This window comes from Bacillus rossius, chromosome 12 (genome assembly GCF_032445375.1).
Source record: "Bacillus rossius redtenbacheri isolate Brsri chromosome 12, Brsri_v3, whole genome shotgun sequence".
In the NCBI taxonomy this organism is placed as follows: domain Eukaryota; kingdom Metazoa; phylum Arthropoda; class Insecta; order Phasmatodea; family Bacillidae; genus Bacillus; species Bacillus rossius.
Window position 1 is genome coordinate 17,636,056 of NC_086339.1, and position 21,078 is coordinate 17,657,133.

Below are 21,078 nucleotides of genomic sequence, written 5' to 3' on the forward strand. Positions count from 1 at the left end.
GATTCATTGAAATGGAGTCAGACGCCCGAACAGTTCCGAACATATCCGAAGTTAGCCGCTCACTCGTGCAACATCGTGGTCATATTTTAAAAAAACTCTTTTTTGTTTACCTAACAAAACCAACCTTTCATTTTAGTTACCATTACCTAATTACCTACACTTGCAAAAACGTACCCACAAATAATGTGTGTGCGCACATATACGCGCATTAGAAATATTATACTTATTTTTTATTTAATAACCTGAAATGTTTTGAAACTAATAGTTACATAGAATTATCAGAATTTTGTTACATGACATTTGTCACAGAAAAATATATTGCAGCACAATGGATATGGAGTTAATTATATGTACCCTACACAACCTGGGCTTTAACGCTTTAAAGAGTGCGAAAACAGGATTGGGATGATGATGATGATGATGATAATAATAATAATAATAATAACTAATAGGCTGAGCTATGAATTGTAAGTCATTATAAAAATAAGGTTTTTATAAAAATAAGTTAAGCAAAAATAACTAGTCATAATATATTTTGTGTAATCTTTACGTTTATAATGTAATAATAAATTGTATAAAAAGTTCAAACAATTATTGGCCAACAACGAGAAACGAAATCCAAAACCTTGTAATACAACACCACACATTTAACCACTTTTTGTAAAAACAAAATGTATCATTGGCTATTTTTTTTAATCACCAACACGCCAAACATTCCCTCATTTGACATGTTTTTGATTTTTTTTTTTAATTTTCATTGATGTTGACTTGTTTGTGACCAATTTTAAAGATTGAAAATCCACGCCCATGCGGGACTCCAACCCAGAACTCTCGTATCGAAAGCCTGCATGCGTCCGACCGAACGCTGTAGAGGTCGACAACGTTGGAGCGAATAAGTAAAATTTCGGGCTGACGTAATTCCAGGAACATATATATTTTTTTATAATTTTCAATTATTTATTTTTATGACACTCATAAAGTTCATAAAATTTATTCCAGGATAATCTCTCTATTAGTACGTTCCCCCGATGTACACGAAGGCGAATATATACAGGTTAGTTTCGTCACACGCGGTCGGCTGCCTGGACGGCAGAAAATATGTGCGCGAACTTCATTGCATTTCAGTTGCTTACTAAATTTTCACCTTCAATGTTCGAATGTTCGTAACGAAGCAAAACTTCAAAAATAAAGAAAAATAAATTTTAAAAAAACTATGTTACAGTTCTAACCTAACCTATATTTTAGTTTCACAACAGAAAAAAAAAACTTCCTATGATTCACAAGCGCGGTTTATTCAGGCGCGTGACTCCATGTCAGAAATTTATTTTTTAAGTAAGTAAGTACTCGCGTGTTGAGGATTGCGATAAGTGTTACGATTAGCACCGACTGCCGCGACTAACATCGCTGATCGGCGGTGAACCCTCAAGTGTCTCTGCACACCCACTCCATGTCTGGATGCGTGCCACGGTGCAGTAAGTGATCGGATCACTCACTCCCTGCCGAGAAGATCAGAATTACATTCCCGGCCGGACGAACGACTGAATTTATTTCCCCCCTCGCAACGCGAGGAAACTTTGTGCCTTGCAAGGTAGCCCGTGTATACATTGCTCGGTGCATTCCCGTGTCTCCACCCCTCCCCTCTCATATTTTAGATCCCTCACACAGGAAAAAATAAATTCTGTACTTCATTTGACACAATGAACGTCCCCCGATGTTCACGAAAGTTACTATGCACGAGTTAATGTGCGCCAGACGCGAAATCAACGAGAAAGTGAGCTCTGCGCATGCGCGGAACAACAGATCGGCCACGGATTGATTTTTTTTCTTTAGAAATAAAGGGGAGAAGCCTAAGATGTACATCAAGTTCTGTTCCTGCCCGAACACGTTTGAATATTCACCTTCGGCCAACCTCGGGATTTGTTTTATTTTTGCGCAGGAAAAATGAATTCAAATATTAATAGTGGTCGGTTAGGTTAGCTACATTAAAACACTTTAAAACACTATGGACGGTTAGTTAGTTTAGTATAGCCACATTAAAATAAACAGAGAAATATAAATATATATAAATAAACCCGAGGCTGGCAGGGACAGGGACAGAACTTTATGTAAATCTTAGGTTTCCCAATAAAGGTACTGATCATGTCTCATCGCGCACCAGGAATACGGTCAGGGGTACAGGTGTAGCATATTCAAACAACGTTTCAAGGAAGTTTGGTGTCTTGGAACACCGGTACTAGCGCCACTGCTCGCTGGCCCGTCTCCGAGTGTGTAGCGTGCAACTGCAGTCACGCGCAGTCACGAGATAGTCCAGTGCGCGCCGTGACCTTTCAACTGCGAGCGAGGGTCGTGTGATGTCCGCTCAAGGTCCGCTTGCGTGTTTGCTGTTCAGTCGCCGAGCAGCGCGCAACGTGTGACATCCGCTTCTGAGTGAGTGCACTGCATGTCGTGCCGGGAATTCGCCTGCGCATTTTCCAAACCATCTTTTTGACGTGTAACTTCTTAGTTCACGGTACACGGCGTTCGGTGGGAGAAATTTATAAATGTGATAGAAGTTAAGGAAGGTTCCCCGCCCTCCCGGGTACACACGCGGTGTGCAGAGCTTCAGGAAAAACAACACGATTTCAAAACTACTCAAGATATCCGAGTGGGGTCTGTTTACGAAAAGCATTTAAGAGTTCGCTGAGGGCTGAAAAGTACTTTTGATTTCGGATTAAGTTTTTTCAACTGTATTTTTAGAAGAGTTAAAGTGGCTAAAACGCATGTTTTCAGAGTAATTTTTTTGGCGTAAAATAACCAGTACAGATTCTTGAAAGCACTTAAGGGACTTGCATTACACCTTTATCTTCATTTCTATGCCATATAATGCTACGGTCACCGTTCAAATTTCACAGTTATTCTGTGACGACGAGAAGACTGTGCGTCAGTCCAGAGCCTTGCGCTTAGAGGCGACACCGCGCTAGAAGCACCAGCGAGCGTCGCGCTTATCGTCCCGCCTCACTAACACACATACAACCATGACGAGGCGTGTAAAAACTACGGTGCTGCCATTTGTGGCTTTGAGCCACGAACCACAGTTCACAAAAACAATGGTCAACTGTTAGGTGAATTTTGACGAGATAGGCAGTATTTTAATAAAATTCCTTATCAAAATTTAGGTCCGTGGTCAGGGTTTAGTTTTTCCGTCTTTTTCGCTTTTATCAGAACCGTTTCATTATATAGTTAAAAAAAAATTATAGGTCTGCTAATCAAATGACTCAATAGTCGACGTAGTTGCTTCGGCAGCGAATTCTAGCGGCGGTCGTGGAAACTGCGTGAATGTAGTCGAAAACACAATTTGCGTGTATTTATCACGCTAGGTACTGTTTCAAAGAATTGTACGTTAAATTTCGGTCCGAGCTTGGTATTGTGAGAATACGCGAATTGTCTCGTTTCCGAGTTCAGATGTTACACATCACTGGCGGGTACTGACATACTCACCCACATTTTCTTTTGTGCATGCCCAATTAAATATATACGGTTGGTTCAGCCAATTAATTTTTATGTTGACCCGACAAAATGGTTTTGTCAACACAACTATATATTTTGTTAGGGATACAAAACCAATTTTGCTACACATAAACTTCGGTATGCTCAGACAATTTTTTTTAATTTTTAAATCAAGTAAATATTTGGTTTCATCGGTCTCAAACATTTTTTTTTCTGTGTACAAACAACCAGAAATATTAAACATTTTACAAATATTTTTCCACTAGAGATTTGTGCGTGTTTCAGAAATCAAAATTCACAAGCAAAGAAATGGAGTTATATAATTGCTATATTTATGCACGCATTCAAAGACTTACATTAGAAGTCGATAGTTAATGTTGGAAACCCTCTTGTTGAAAGTAAAATCTCATTAAGAATCAACATTTTTTGGTAAAAATATATTATGAACTTCGGGTTCAATATTTCAAGGAGTTCAAAGAAAACAGGAATACCTTTTTGCAGGAAACAATTTCCTGTACTTTTACCAGTTGCCAAGAAATAGATTGTAATACTACAAGAAAGATATTGTAACTTTGTACGACACATGACTATGGTTATTTTTGCATGTATGAAATACGTTCGTTTTTCGGGATAATACTGTGTATTCCTTACGACAATTGGCGCATAATTTCATATATTAATTTGTGTTTCATTCAAGCATATTTTTTTCAAACATGGAAAATGTAATAATTGTACTATATTTTTTAAAGTGCTTATTAAAGTGCGCAGTCAATACTGGAAAAGCTATCGAGAGAAGTGGTTTTACACGTACAAATAAATTCTAACTGCTTGTACTGGGACATTAATCATATATGACCCGGGTAAGAATTTCGAACCCTGTTTTGCTAACATTTAGTTGTTTTCATGTAAATGCACAAAATTTCGCAAACATCTGTAATTTCAAAATGAATATTTCAGTTCCGTTTACAAAAAAAAAAAAATAGAGAGAGAGATTTGACAATGTGTGGGGTTCGGGAAGGCGAAGTCCGCGCTGCGGGCAACAGGAGCTGACTGCAGAGTGCAGAGTGCAGAGTGCAGAGTGCCGAGTGCCGAGTGCTGAGTGCTGAGTGCTGAGCGCGCACGCGTGTCGCAGGGAACAACACCACGTGACCCGACACCCGCGGAGCGAGGCTGAGGCCGCATCCAGTCGACAGTTCACGTCCGGACTTCTCAGCTCGCCGCAGGTATGTTGCGCGTCGTGAACGGTGCTACCCTGGAGGGGAAGCCTTCTATTCACAGACGAGAGAGTCAAACTCCCGATCGTGCATCTTCGGTTTTTTTTTTTTTTTGTTAATTGTAACTCATGATAACTAATGGTCAATTAGGTTAGGTTAGGTTAGCTACATTATAAATACTTTAAAACATTGTGGACGGTTGATTTGGTTAACGATAGCTACATTAAAGATACTGTGAAATCATGTAAACGGTTTCCTAGCCCTGGATGGCTACATATTAAAAAGTTATTTGCTAAGCAACCATAAAATGATTTTATAGTATTTTTAATGTATAGGTATTAATATAACCAACCATACACAATGTTTTAAAGTATTTATAATGTAGCTAACCTTTCCTAATCGACCGCAAAATTCGATGCCACACCGGTTTATACAATGAGATAGAACGGGAAATAAAAGCTTGCATGAACTTCGGGGAACTTCGGGTGTGGCTCTCTCGTCTGTGAAATGAAGGCTTCCCACCCTGGAGTCACAACAGCGCTCGCGACGCCGATATGGCAACGCCGCTGCAAAACACCGCGTTATTGTGTGCATACGGGGTTTTTTTTCCCCCTTCACCCGCGTGTCGACGGAAAATTAACGATTCCATACAAAACTGTTTCTTGCTGTCACGCACGCACCAAACATGCGACAGCTATCAATGCTTGCAAGTTTTTTTTATTTTCTACTCGATATTTTTGATAGAAATATGTTTAATTTTAATTCAATGTTCAGTTGTCAAAACTCCCCGAGCTCAGATACATTACAAAGATTTCACAGGTAAATTTAGTGAACAAAGCCTTAATAATAATAATAATAATAATAATAATAATAATAATAATAATAATAGAATTACCGCTGCACCAATTAAGGCCATCTTTATAAAACTATATTCTGACGCGCATTTCAGTACCGTCGTCTAATCGGGAAGTCTGTCGCGGCCTCCATCATTTTTCTCGCACCGACGCCATAGATTTGTCTAACGTTATTAGTTGGAAATATTCGCGACGCTGCCGTCGCCCTGTTGTGAGTCCAGCATTATTGCAAACCTGGGAATTTTAAACAAGTGACGGAAAAACTTAAAATGTTTTAAGCCATCGAAACGTGCTCCCTCTAGCATAAAGACTTGTACGCTAACTTTCTCGACGGTACTTTTTTACAGTCCTTTGCGCGTTGTTGGTAACCTTGGTTTTGTTTTACAACAAATAAAAACCTCATGAAAAGTGTACACGTGGAATTTTTTACTAACACCTCGAGAAACCTTTCTTTTTCTAGTAAGAAATATCAGAGTGACCAACGGCACGCAAAGTGCACTAGAAATAAACCAGCTGGTAAACATCAGGCTCTTCTATTATCAGTTTACAAAATATTAGCTTACAAAACATTTACGGCAGTGTGAGTACACCACACCGTTACATGTAGATCACACGTCAGACAACCATCGATTACATTTATTTTTTCAATCGACATGTTTGAGAGAAATATCTTTAATCCATCTAATGTTCATTCGAAATCACTGTACACGAATACATTAAAAATATTTTACTATTACGTTTGATGAAAAAAAAAGTCTACCAACAATAAGAACACTTAGGTATCACCCATGCACCAGCCCAACCATAATTCAAAAACAAAATTCTGACGCTCGTTTCACAAACGTCGCGCCAGCGACGCGATGCAAATAGAAAATCTTTCCGATCGGAAAGTCTGTCGCGCCCGCTAATTATGTTGCGCAGACGTCACATATGTGTTGAACGTGATTGGCTGGGAAAAATATTTCATTCGCGTCGCGTCCACCGTGTTTCCAGCGTCAGGCTGCAATGCTCAGGTGATCCCGACATTTTGGGTAAGAATAAATAATTTGTTTTAGGTTAGTACATTATAAAGCTATTATCATTGTTTCTTTTTTAGTTATACTTCTTTCGACACGTTATAAAAAAAATATGAGAGTGAATTTTTACTACGCGCGCGCAGCACGCAACAAAAACTGTCAGGATGGAAAAAGGCTACATAGCCTACAAATAAAAATTATATTTGTGCTTTTAAATCATATAGCCTACTTTTGTGATTGATATTGAGTACTGGTCCATATAATCAAAAACAATTATTTATGGTCAACATAGGTGATATAAATTGTGTTTATAAAATTTAGAAAGTGTATTTTCAAGTGCATTTATATAAGTGAGGTTATGTTGCCGTATGTATAATTTAGTGTATTATAAATTATTACATTATTACTCGATAAATATTTAATATTAATTAATTAGAATAAACATTCAGCATATTTATTGATATTCATTATTTATTAAACTTTTAACTCGATTATTTTACTAAATTAAATCATTAATTTTATACATGTGTTTATATTAATATTGAATACTTAGTATTTATGTAGTTAATTTTTTTTAATTTGATTGAATTTATTCTTTACCAACCGTATTTATACTATCATTCCAGACATATTTGTTTTTCATTTATATAAATTAATATCATGCAAAATTAAAGTTTTTTAATACGCCAAGTAGGTATAACTTTTAACGCGCTTACACAAAAATACACGTAGTCATTATTTTTTTTTATTCAACGCCAATGCACCGACATTTCACTATACAGAATGTTTATAAATGCGAAGATTGCGATGCGGCAGAAAAATATCTCATTATTGAGAACTTAAGATTTTTACCCGTGCGAGAACAAAAAAAAAAAGACGTAAGTATATAAAATGTTTCTTGCTGTTACATTCACACAAATCGATATGATTGAGCAAACATTGTTTAATTAAAATTTAACATTCAATTATTGTAAAAATTACTTTGCTTAAACCATTTCAAAGATTTCATGGTTAAAGATAGTAAAGAAAACCTTATAAGTACATAGATAAAAATAGGATTGTAAATGCACCAGTTTAACCATCTTTTAGAAAACAAAATCGCTTGTTTTCTCCCGCACTGCGGCTCGTCTCTGGAGGCCCGGCAAGAAGGGTGCCCGGGCCCGTGACGCTAGCTGGACCGTGTTCTCCGCAGCAGGAGGCGCCATGAGGACCCCGGCCCTGGTCGTCATCATGGCCGCTGCCTCGTGTCTGGCGCTGCCCGCGCTCTGCCTGGTGCCGCGGTGCCGGCAGCTGCCCGCCCTGGCTCTCCCTGGGGAGGTCTCCGTGCTGGCGCCGCTGGCCCCGTCCTGACGGCAGTGCGTCAAGCAGGCCAGGCTGTGAGTGCCGCGCTATTCGCCTGCGACTCGCCTCCATAGCGCGCATGGTCTGCTGCACAGAGCAAGGAGGGAAATAAGGAAGTGCGACTCTTACAGTGGAAACTGAATCCATGTTTCACGCGACATGTGTCGCTATCTGTTGGGCGGACCCATAACTACCAGCAAATAAAAAATCGGAATAGAGGTTCTCATACAAATTTTTATAGTGAATACTTTTTTTGGTTATATTAAGTTATCTCCTTGGCGGCGCAAAACTAATTTAATCGATGCGATAATACTTAATGCTGTTTTGTAATAAACCGTCAGCAAAAACTCATTGTATTACACACCACAAAGTTAGTGGCTACCTAAATAGAGTGAATTTTCACTGGTTTGTTTGCCTGATAATAGTGTATACATTACTTCTCCTAATAAATTAATGTAGTTATGTCAGCAATATATTATGAAAACTACTATCTAGCGGACGGGCCCACAACTACTTCGAATAACTAGGTCTCAGTCTCGGTAATTAGAGTTTCTCCTCCATGGTCTGCAGTGCTTCCTCAGCCTTTGAAGTTGGGGCCGAACAACATATTCTTTTTTTGAATAATAGAGCAAGTAATTAAGATAGAACCTTGAGGGTCTGGGCAATGTTGAACTAAACCACCGTGAATTTTGTCGCTGTAGCAAACATATTTAATCTTTATAATTGCGGGATAGTAACATGCCACAAACATTATCGGGAAATAAATATTCTTACCCCAAGTAAGTACAATGAAATAATTTTTCTAAAGTGAAAAACTTCAAATTGGTTGTAGAAAATCATCCAGATAAATACATTTTTCAGACTTTCAGTGTTTCACCTTCAATACTTTCTCCGTTATTTACAATAAAATTGCTGTTCAACTCAGACTTCCAAGGCTTATACCAGTATTGGGAAGAATCTCAGACAATGAGTCGTACACATGTTTTCAACTGGTTTTATCTTTTATGAACTGGCAGCCAAAATTTGTCGGTTGAATTCGGACTCGTTCTGTATAATATGTACATAAAAGCATTTGATTTGTGCACGTGACCTATGACGTCAGGTGCTGATAGTGTGGTCGCGTGGTGTGGGTCTGTCCGATAACAGCTGGTGAACTTGAACTTCCGAGGTCATAGAGGTCATACTGCACCATCTGCATCTGAAGTCATGAACAATATTCGTCAATGAATATAATGATGAGCACGAACAAAATGTAAAACCGCGCGAAAGGGATATTTTCGTAACAATAATATTAATTGTAGGTTTATATTATTTTGTCTTTAGCACCATTTCGTTTCAAAGTGTGAAGGTATGAAAATAACACTTTTAGCCCAAATATATATTACCCTCTTAAACAATTGTTCAAGAATTGTATTGTAATTTCCATTAATACACATTTTCATTAATCTCCATTTTATATAAGGCTCTCGAATAGGGGCGTGCATTTTTCGTGAAAAGATTCCTTGACCAGCTGAGTGATAAAACACTGTATCAGCGTATGTCCTTCGTTTTTGTTCGAGTTTCTTTAAGGGACAGGTCTACTGATTTTTTTTCCTAACCTAACTTAAAGCTATGAGAGTGTCAGAGGGGTCTGGGTAGGGAAGACTCTTAAGTGCGTCTCTGCCTATACGCTCTACTCATGCTGGGTTTAAGCCATGTGCTAGGAGGGGATTGGCCAGCCAAGGCTGCGATTGGCACCATGACAAACTACCTTCACTGATGATTCTAGACTAAAACTAGATAAGTTGGGCCGAAGTAAAACCTGCATAGACACAGGGAAAATCCTGGGCTCAGCGAAGCACGGGTTAACCCAGCGATGAGACTTATCAGATATTCTAGACAACACAACAGTGACAGCACAAATCAACACAGTATGTTTCCTAAAACAAAACAGCTGCGACGTTTCGGGAACAGAGATATGCGTTCGTCTTCAGGCACCAAACAGTCCGCCAAGAGCCATGCAAGCCCTCATTGGCCCATTCAAGGGCGAGTCCCACGCAGCTAAGTCTTTAATTGTGATTTTCTCGACATAATTACCCTGACTGTGAATCCTTAAGGGCATTGGCAACTAGCAGCTCAATAATTGACATTAACGGGAAAAATTGCTTTACTCGTAAACTGTTAAATAACTTAATCATCATACATTTAAAAATAATGTAACTATCGCATGATAGTTTTGCATTTTCAGCTGTCAAAATACAATTATTTTAACGTTCATGCTGCTGAACTTAAAGAAGTAATTAGTTAAAATCACACCATGCAAATTGTATCAATTAAAAATTGATTTTTTTTTTTTTTTTAGATTTATATGGTAGGCCTACGTAGTTAATAGAAATATTCAGGCAAAATTGATTGTAAAAAATACATGTTCTCCAATAATTGATAATGCTCCTCTTCTTGCGTCATTTTTAACTGATTTGTACCTACTTGAAACACAAACATGAATGGCAATTCATTTTTAGATCTCAAATCAAGAGGACACTATTTTGTTGTAAAACGAATTAAGTAACATTTAATTATCTTGTACGTTGAATATTTCACCGCCTTCATAACATTATATTTAAAAATAAAAACCCAAGCACCGAAATCCTATTTTGAAAACGAAAATTAGCTATATATAAAACTAATATAAACTTGTCTTGATTTTTTAAGTCTTTTGATATCGACGTTAATTAGATTTTAAACCACGAATCAATTATTCAAGCGATTCTTGGTGGGGCATGCGGTCTTAGATATGTAAGTCAATACAAAACAACTATTGATAATCAGTGAAACTTCGCTGAAAAAGTAGAAACTCCTGGAGCATTTTCATCACATTTCTATTAAATACGACTGGATTGCAGTGATTATAACAGTTTAATATTTAGACTGTGGGTTTTCACCTCTCAAAAATATATTTGTCAGATTTTCCCTGATGAATTTCTATATACATATATATATATATATATGTGTGTGTGTGTGTGTGTTTGATGAGTAGGAAGGGTTTGAAAGCAGCCACTAAATTATTAATAATTTGGTGAATTTCAGGCTAAATCTGCTTGAGACCCGCTTCAAAGCATCAAATTTCTCAAACGTCAACTTCTTCATCGTCAGCTTAAGAACTTCAGGGAACGACACCAGAGGGCTAACTTACCTACGTCGAGCAGCTGGGAGGATTCCAATTCTTCAGGAGCCGGAAAATTGTGCAGAGTGGACCAACATTTTAACAGACACCAACATGCACATACTTGTAATGGACAAGTGAGTATTTTATCGAGGCTCGTTCTACAATGACACGGAAACGGAGACGTATCACGGAAATGGAGACGTATCACGTAAACGGAGACGGATTCCCGCAACATTCCACTATCGCGTCCGCTGCTTCCACAATGCACGGAAACGTAAAAAAATGGCCACTAATGAGATTAAAGTTCGAAGTTACAAAATGTTGATTTAATTTTTTTTTAAATCTGTTCCAAAATCATAAATCGGTTAGGACTGACAAATGCAAAAAATAAATAAACCACAGAATGAAACTTGAGTCACAATGTCTCGACGGACACGACAAGCCAGGCCCGACGCGCTCAGCAGCCAATGAAAGACAAGGTCACAATGACGTCAACACGACGAAATACGCGCCCCGACGGCTTGCGAGATGTAGATTCTATTTGTAATTATGTCGTGTCGTGCTACCCGACTGAAAGCAAGACGGAAATTTTACATAACTATTAAACTTCAAACATATTCACTTAGGGCTAATTGGTAAATATTTATGCTGAAAAACTAAAATAATTTTTCCGTTTGGTTTCACTTTCAACATTTTGCAGTGTGCCTTCAACTGTTCATTATGTTTGTTTATTTTTAATTTTAAGCATAGCTAACAGCGGAATTATTTTGCGTCCGTTATCAACATACCCATACCTTGCTTCCTTGTATCTAAAATAAACTTAAAATCACTTTGCGCAAGAGACGACTAAATTTTATATTGTTATGCACATCAGGTTATCAACAGGAAGTAAAAAATTCCTCTAGGGCCTATGCGGTTTTTGAGCACACACTATGCTGCATTTAATGAACACATTTGGCATGGTAAGATTTTCCCAAAGCTATTTCAGAGTTGTCGTGGTATTGTGACCCTACGCTGTTAACTTGGTCGTGTTGGAATAACGTACGACGTGTAATCGGATATTGTGGCGTTGAAACGTCAGCTTTATAAAAGAACATTGGATGTGCTTGCACATGGAACAATTTTTAACGCATTTAAAACGTAAACAAACATGGCTACCACCACGGCCAAGAACTCGGTTTCTATTGGTCGCACGGAGTAACGTAAACGGAAGAGCTTAGGATTGGCGAGATAATACGCATGGGTCTGTGTCCTCATTCATGGATATTTCGTTAGTAAGATTTGTCTTTGCTTCCGTGTCACTGGACAACGAGTCTCAGTAGGCATACTAGCTGTGTCCGCGATTTTGTTCACGTAGCCAGAATAATTCACACAGGTTGTTTAAACAGGAAAGAAGAACATGTACTATGTTGCGAATTCCGAAAAATATTCAATTTTTCGTTTCATGGTTCATAGACCACAAAAACATCGTCAACTCTATATTTAAATGTATGTATATTTATACATGTATATAATATATATATCACATTTTTATGGGCACGATAACTGCCTTAATTTTGCACTATTCAATTTAAAATTATACATAAAATAAAGTAACAAAAAAGCTTTTTGAAAAATAGAAAAATAACTGTTACTCCCTTAATATGACAACTATAGCATCCGCATTAAGTTATTATCCATATTATCTTATCTAGACAGAAAATATTTTAACTTTAATTGAATGTGATTTTACAATCGTAATTTTAATTGATTTAATTTATCTGTTTATGAAAAGAGCAAAAATATGTTTTGGTTGATGACGATAATAATATATTTTAAGTGCCATTTAACTACCTGATAAAGTAGGCATATGTTTAAGAACTGAACTATTACTATTAAAACATTCTTAATACGGGTTTATTTTAATGTATTAAATATTGTTATCAGATGTAATCGTCTGACATACCAACTGATACAGCCATGGAGCGCACCCAACTACCCATATGTCAAAGCTGCAATACTGTCAACATATATTGACAATCCGTGTGGTGACTGCAACAAAACATCAACAATGGTGAGTAATTTAGTTAAGATATTATGTCAGATTTATTGTTTAAGTATATTTACCTAAGTTTAGTAACAACACTCAAATACTAATATTAATTTTAACGGATATCCCACTATCACTCCTAAGTGGTAATTTTCTTATTTAAACTCGTAAAGTATGTAGTTCCAGTTGAGATATCTCGAAATACCTTTACTTTGACCTACAAAAACTAGCAATTAAGTTATGAATCTTTCAAGAAAAAGAGTAGATGCAAAAATTGTCGAAATATGGTGGGTTAACTTAAATTCTTGTTTTTCTGGTAGCTAGTAAATACATATTAAATAATTAAATTTTGTTTTTGAAACAAAATTTTATACTAAACATATTTTGGTCATATTGTCTCTGCCTCAGACAGGAAAATACATTTTGATGTCATTAATTTTTAAGTAAATTATTACATTAATTTAATATTATACTTATGCATATTATATAACAATTACACTGCGTGGATGTTCAATCTTAAGAAAGGACAGTTTAAAGATTTTGGATTGCATATCATGTACACAATCCAACTCATTGGTAAAGTTCAGGATTCTGCCAGTTCCAAGATTTCAACAGCTCAGTGAGAAAAAATAAATTCACTTTGCATAATTGTATTTCTACTGTTTGAAACCAATATCACCACATAATTTTGTTTTGACACTATTACTTTAATGCATTTAAAACTTTAGTGAAAGAATGCAGTCATGTTTATGATATAATCATATGTTCCTAAATGAATTGGCAGTCAGTTACAGAGCCTAATTTGATATCTCTCTGATACAATTTTTTTTCTAATCTTAAGGCGACTTGTTGGCTATTTCATTTTCAATTTACAAATTTGTCGCCAAGCTTTTACTCAGTGTTTTCTAATAACGGCAAAAGGACACGAAAGTGTTTATATTTAAGATAACCTGCGTGACCTCTTGAGTTCGGTAAATATATGGCAACAAAATTTAAGACGAAGCATATAATTTTAAATAGCTATCGTAACTGATTCAAAGGAACTGCCCTGGAATTTAAGAATTTAAGAATCCAAAATGGCGTGTAACCCTATCCTCAATCGAGACATTCAAGCCTAAGAGATGTAATTTTCAAATTTTTAAGAACTCACTGCGACACTTGAATTATTGGAATTTGTTATTGGTGTGTTGAAAGCTTGCTGTAAATTAAAATTATTCGCAGCAATGGAAGTTCTGAAAAAAACACACTTCTTGAAAAATAATACATATTACCATTTATTCGTGTTATAATTCGCTATGTTTGACCGTTTAGTTCAGTATCCAGGACTTCTGGCAAGTGGGTTTAGTATCCCTTGATAGATTCTCGGTCGGGTAGCGAATTTTCCCGTTCGTGGAAAACTACCCCCTCGGGTTCAGGCACGGAATTTTTTTTTTTTCACCGGACCTTCATCCGCAGAATCACCTTGGCCACATAGACGTAACCTCGTGAGCATGATTAAATTTTTATCAACCCATCAACAAAATTATCATACTTTACTCTTCTTCTGCACTATGCTGGAAATTCAGAGACGAGATCAGTGCGGTGTGGAAGATAGGATCTAACGGCCACCACTAACCTTTGCTTAAACTGTAATAAAGTATTTAAGTATTTTAAACCTGAACTGCTAACATAAACTTTTAACTGAGTCATGATTGTTTTGCTATGCTCGACTTAAGTACGGTCACGTCCATATATGGGAGATATTTTTGGCATTAACTTAATATAAACATCGTATACGCAATTTTAATATGCCATAAGCCATTTTTTTTAAATTTGTGATTGTACTAACACCATTTATCTAACAATTTTTCAGTGTTTTAATTGTTTACTTTATTTTTTAATGACGACACCACGTCATCATTGTTAACGGTAAGCTTGATTTAACGGTGACTTAAAAAAAACTTCCAAAAAGGCCTGCGTCCATATTGGATCTAAAAAGTGACGCTACGCTTTATCAAGCCTAATTGTGTAGCTAGTTTGACATAATTTGATATAAAACTGTGTTTTAGCGACCGGGAAGTGTTAGCAATATAATTTGAGGTAGATATCTCACGATAACTCACTTAGGAGTGAGAAAACTGCGAATTCGTTTCCGGCTTCTAAGGTAAGCCTTATGCCCCGTTAAGGCATAGTGACGCCCTGGCGTTTGTACGGAAATTATAAGTCTGACAGTTCCGTGTTCTGCGTGCAATTTTCGGTTAAAAGAACTTACAAGTTATAAAGGAATACACAAAATTAAAACTTGTATTAATAAATATATTTCTGGTCCATATGACTCGTGGAAAACTAGAGGTCCTGTAACAGATTCCATGCAAAAATAACCTGAACTTTAAAGCCGAGAGTAATTCTTAAACTACTGGAAATTTGGTGATCCGAAATAACGATAATTTTATGTTAAAGTGAACGATAACATCCAGTGAAATAAGATCTTTTAAGTAGACTACCATTGTGCCCCATGTTAGAAATAAACATTAAGTTAACGTATGTGTACGGGATAGCACAATTGAATACTGTAAAACACTTATAAAAACGTAATAATTTAATAATGTTTTAAAACATTCCTGTTTATTTTGTGTAAATCATTTTACATACTTACAATTTTACATCCACTGAGCTGTGTTGTTACGGTTTGATTTTATGTATAATTTTGATATCCTTATGTTATTTTCATCAAAAGGCCAATAGTCAACAATGGATGTTATATTGGATAGTAGTGTAGTGTCCGCCACATCCTTGGTGTACCAAAAAGCTACACAAATAAGGCTTCACTACTACAATACAGCACTTTATTTACAGTTATATCATAAATACATATAAACTTAACAAGGAAACTCGAATGGCAAAAAAGTTAAAGTTATTATTTATACTGATTGTTTCAATGTTATAGAATTATATCTACATAACATAACATCCTAAGTAGTTCATAAAAATAGCTAGTCTGAACAAATAATTCTTTGGATGCATTATGATTTCTCTAAAACCTATCTCATATAGCTGACTTGTGCTCAGACCCAACTCTTGCTTTCAGAAAGTAGTAAATTTAAACAAATGGTAGATATATAAATATTTATCTTCAAGTTGACACAACTAAATCACTTAAACCATCCGTTTGATTTCGTTGCATTGAAGGATAAGTGGCTTACAATTGAATGTTTTATAGCACTGCAACAAATACTTACATGTAGCGATATATTGTCATTACTGGTCACTACATCGGTGTTAGCTCAATCAGTATTTTTTTTAAAATTAAATCGAATGATAGTTTTGTCAGCCAGAATTATACTATTTTTTTTCCACCAGATTTTTTTTTTCAGCACTGAAAAAGACGAAATACCATAACACTATCTTAACTGTGTTTCGTATGTAAATGTTTCAGATTGAAAATTCGACTTCACCGCCGTCTACAACAGAATCTGGAATTCTGTCTCGATACGACATTCCCTTGGAGGCTACGTCAAAAGCAGACTCAAACTTGCCCTTCCCATTAGTGAACACTGCTACTGGAATAACGGCTACAAATGAGAACACGAATTATTCTGTCGCTGTAGAAACTGCCTCAAATTCATTTTTAGATAAGAACAGGAACAAAATACAAAACGCAACAAATTACTTTCAGTACTCTACACTTTTACAGCAGGCAAATATAAGCAATACAAGTGACACTCAAAATGTAAATGGCACACTTGACAACAATTTATACAGAATTCTTCATAAACGTAACTTAAAAAATCATACTTTTTCAAACCATATTTTGCAAATTCCTTCCATAACAACTGAGGACAATGATGAAAATGAAGAGGTAAGTAACGTCTCAGCAGGAAACACATCAGAATCAAGTACGACCACATACGGTTCAGAGTCCCCAGAAAGTACGACAGAGCCACAATCGCAAGAGAACCCGTCCGTGTTGAAAAATGTTGACCAGTCTGTAAAAACAGAGGTGAACTTTAGTACCACTTCTAATTATATTCGCTCCACAGAACAACCCCATGACAACAGCACCAGATTCGATACAAATATATCTGTGGATGAAACCAGAATTGAACAACAGATGCACTCGAAGAATGATTCCGACGATCACAAAGCTGCTCACGGCAAATTCTTTCACGACAGGAAATCCCACGCCTATCTGTGTCCTCGGAGGAAAGTTGTAAAACACCGCGGCACGGGCCTGGACGACGCGAACACCACCGCCGAAGCCGTGCAAGGAGGAAGTCGCCACTGGAGGAAACCAAGCAAGTGCAAGCGGAAGCCCATCTCCTTGGCGGAGAGGACTCAGACGACGAGCGCGGATCGGGACTACGCCCACGGCCTGAGCCCGGCGGTCAGCACGGACGTCGCGATGATAGGCGGAGAACCCTCTAGCACTTGCGCCGAAGAGGGCAGGGGCGGTGGCAGGAACGCCCTGGATCCCGGCGTCGACGAGACGTTGGAACACCCGGATGACGGAAGGAAAGCCCCCGCCGGCAAGACGCGCAAGAAGTGTCCCGCGAAGCCGAAACAGGACGAAATCCACCGGGACAAGAGCGCGGAGCTGCCAGGACAGTCACCTCCGACACAACCCACAAGGACAACACCTCCCCAGGAGAACGTCAGCGTGGTCGCAGCTATGGTCTGTCCGGAGCGCAGAGGCGAAGAATCCGAGGAAGGAGTTCGATATCCAACCGCGAACGCGACAGAGGAAGAAACCATCCGACAATACGAAGAACTATCACCATGGCTGGAGTACATACTCTAGTCAAAGATACTATCCGGAGCATTTATCTAGACCGTTCACAGCAGTATTACAACACGTGCATTGCATGAATTGTCAATAAGCGGCAGCAAACATTCTAAAACTGATTTCAATGGGTCGTTTATTAGGTTACGTCAGTTACATCTATCACATTATCAAGCTTCTTCAAAAATTTTAATTGGATTAGGTTCGTTAGTTAAGATTAAAAATTGGTTCTGCAGAACAGTCTTTGCTGTGTTTATTTACACGAAGGAAGTATCAAGGTGTGAACACTCGCGCTACAAAGCGCTTTGCAGTCAGCTGAAAACGATAAACATGATGTCTAATGTATTATTCAATTTGACTGGCTTTAAATATTATCAAATAATTATAAGCTAAAATGCTTTATTTTGTAAATCAAATATTTGAATAGTATTTTTGTTACAAAATAAGAAACCACTGATGTATGTTTTTATTATAATCATATGATTTTTAAAAAAAATATTTTACAAGTGTTAGCTCTAACTGGAAGAGGACTGAAGATGGCGACTTTAGTACTTTTTTTGTGACGAGACGTTTTTCTCATTTGCAATATTATGATGACTCTGTACTAAACCATTAAATTAAAATGGCGAACAGACGTCTGAAGTTTCTCAGCAAATGTGATTTGATGACTCGACTAAACAAAGTACTATTACCCATTATAATTAGTTTTTGCTTGTATTTGCTAAATAATGTAAACATATTTTAATACACTAGTATATTATTAAAAATTAACAAGAAATTTGTTGAAAATAATTGTATTTTTTTTTTTGACGTAAGTATTGGACAACCTTCTTCGGCCAGATTAACGTCAACAAACGTATAACAGAAAAATTGCTACAGTTAGATTTCAGTTTGAAAAGTTGTTAAGGAAGGTGAAGGATATATCTTGACACCCTAAATAAACAATGTAGAGAATAATTACCTTAATCTCGTTACATGGATATGCATGAGAAGAGAATATATATCTATCTCCATGCAACCGGGAAAAAAAAATTTCCTTTGTATCTTCACGCGAATCATGTCGGCAACAGCCAAACAATCTTTCTCTTCGTTGTTTTAATTATTTAGCCAAACAAAAATTTCAGCACTAAGATAGCTTCACGATTCTCAAGTTCTAACATAGTACAAATAATTAAAACATTTATTAATTTAATACTGAAAATATTACAGCATACTACTAAACTCTATTACTGAGAGAAATAAAATGCTTCAATGTAATGTAAATGCTATACAATAAAAACTGGGCCAGTAGGATAACTTAAAAAAGTATTTGAAAAACTTGGCATGTATACGGTAAATCTCATATTTGTAATGTAGTTCAAATATAACCATGACAAACAATGAAACAAAGAGGGCTGAATTCATCCATCATTCTGCTCGAATAATCTAAGCAGAACTGAGAATCCAACAATATATTTGGACATCCGTAAGGGCAAGTGTACACCCAACTCACAAAACAAAAATTTTCAGAGTCTGGCGTTAAAAAAAAAGGCATTTTCAGGATTACAAACTCTTTCATTGTGTAAAAATGACAATTGGCCATTAAATAATAAACAACAACAAAACATCGTAGGCTATTACCCGGCTCATCAGAGAACCAACGGGAATGGAGAGAGACTCGTGGATCTCTGTTAAGGGCCCCAAACACTAGCGGATATGCTCGGTGCATGGCCGCTACCACACAATACACGAGCATGCTCGTCTCTTTCTTTATAAAGACAGTCGATGTTGTACTTTCACAATGGCTACAAGCAGAATTGCACTGTTTGGCGGATTATTTTGTTTGGATGAAGAGCCACTAAAAAAGAAACAAAGAGTTTGGTCTAAAATGTGGCTTGTAGGATGAAATCGTTATAGTGACATGTCACTGCTGAGAAAGCTGGAAATATCAGAGCCAACAGACCTGCGTGATTATTTGAGGATGGATAAATGTACAGTCAATGTTTTGTTAAATCTTGTAAATAAAAAAGATTAGAAAAATGAACACTAAGCTACGAGAATCAGTAAGCCCAGAAGAACGACTAATTGCTACCCTGCGCTTCCTAGCTACTGACAGAAGTTACCAAGGGCGCCCATATGATAATTTGTAGGGGGGGGCCAGACTTAGGGGTATGAAGTATTTTTAATATTTTGGAAGACAACTGCGGCTTGTTACTAGCCATAAAATAGTTCCAGTTCTGACCCTATTAAAATTTTTTGTCCTGTTACTAAAATACTAGACTACAGTACTCATTCGCCATAAAAAATCTATATTGGCTACTTTATTAATTAATTATTAACTATTTTATTGAAACAAATGAATTTTTAGCAACAAAAATGCAGGAATACAGTCCTTATACTTTTGCAGCGTCTCGGGTACACGGATATCAAGAATACAGTCCTTCAACTAATTGCTCTCTTTACCCATAAATAAATGTCGCGTACAAATTAAATTAAAATAATTATAAAGTTTAAAAAGTGTTGGTCAAAAGATTCAACTTTGGGAGAGAAGCGATTTAAATATGTTATCACAGTCAGAAAACAGTTGTTTTTAAATGTAACACCTGAACTACGCTTATAATTATAGTCAAAAATTGTTTCACAATTAAATGTATATTACTATGTTTAGATATGAATCATAATTGCTTATCATTTAGAATTAGCACAGATGGATTCAGTAGTCGAGGACTATAAGTTTATTTAGTGATAGAAAAGCGCAGAAAAAATTAGTTTATTATTTAACTAGACAATTTAACCAAACAGTATTTAGAGGTTAAGGAATTAAGTGACACCAAAACCAATGAAAATAATCGAAAATTTCTAAATGCTGACATAACTCATATATCAGCTTTCCACAGAAGAGTTTAGTTCGGCGCAATTAATCCACACAAAACAACTGGACACTATGTCGACGCATATTTTAAGAATATAAGAAGATCCACGTCGCAGTATAATTTTTTTTTCGTGTCGTGTGGTGCGGGCCCCCATTTGTGGTGCGGGCCCATAGGCTACAGCCTAGATAGCCTGCGCGTAAATACGGCCCTGATAAACCCTTAAATAACATGTTCAGTACTTAACTTCAGAATTAAGAGTACATTAGAACCTCGATTTTACGGAGCCCGGACTCAACGAAGCCGCGATTTTACGAATACATTTTTCAGGAACCATCTAAAATTCGGAAAATTTGACACCAAAATATATTTAATAAAAAATTTA

At 36.8% G+C, this 21,078-nt stretch overlaps 1 protein-coding gene across 5 annotated transcripts; it reads left to right on the top strand.

Moving 5' to 3' along the window:
* Positions 1-2,378: 2,378 nt before the first annotated feature.
* Positions 2,379-18,633, top strand: LOC134537631 (uncharacterized). 5 transcript variants are annotated; one of them, XM_063378291.1, is made up of 6 exons: positions 2,379-2,427; positions 4,619-4,709; positions 7,763-7,946; positions 10,978-11,190; positions 12,983-13,109; positions 16,501-18,633. In XM_063378291.1, exons 4-6 carry the CDS (start codon positions 11,168-11,170, stop codon positions 17,860-17,862), a joined length of 1,512 nt encoding a protein of 503 aa, XP_063234361.1. In that variant the 5' UTR covers positions 2,379-2,427; positions 4,619-4,709; positions 7,763-7,946; positions 10,978-11,167; the 3' UTR covers positions 17,863-18,633. The 5 variants fall into 5 exon arrangements, 4 of the variants coding, with proteins under 4 accessions (XP_063234361.1, XP_063234363.1, XP_063234362.1 ...); XM_063378293.1 differs by having other exon boundaries at positions 7,766-7,946; XR_010076016.1 differs by having other exon boundaries at positions 2,388-2,427; positions 4,505-4,709.
* The last annotated feature ends 2,445 nt before the right edge of the window (positions 18,634-21,078 follow it).

Excerpts from the sequence above, each read along its gene's own strand:
- LOC134537631 (XM_063378291.1), top strand. The coding sequence starts at position 11,168 with ATGCACATACTTGTAATGGACAA. Across the intron at positions 11,191-12,982 it reads CACATACTTGTAATGGACAA|ATGTAATCGTCTGACATACC; the intron begins GTGAGTATTTTA and ends TATTGTTATCAG. Across the intron at positions 13,110-16,500 it reads GCAACAAAACATCAACAATG|ATTGAAAATTCGACTTCACC; the intron begins GTGAGTAATTTA and ends TAAATGTTTCAG.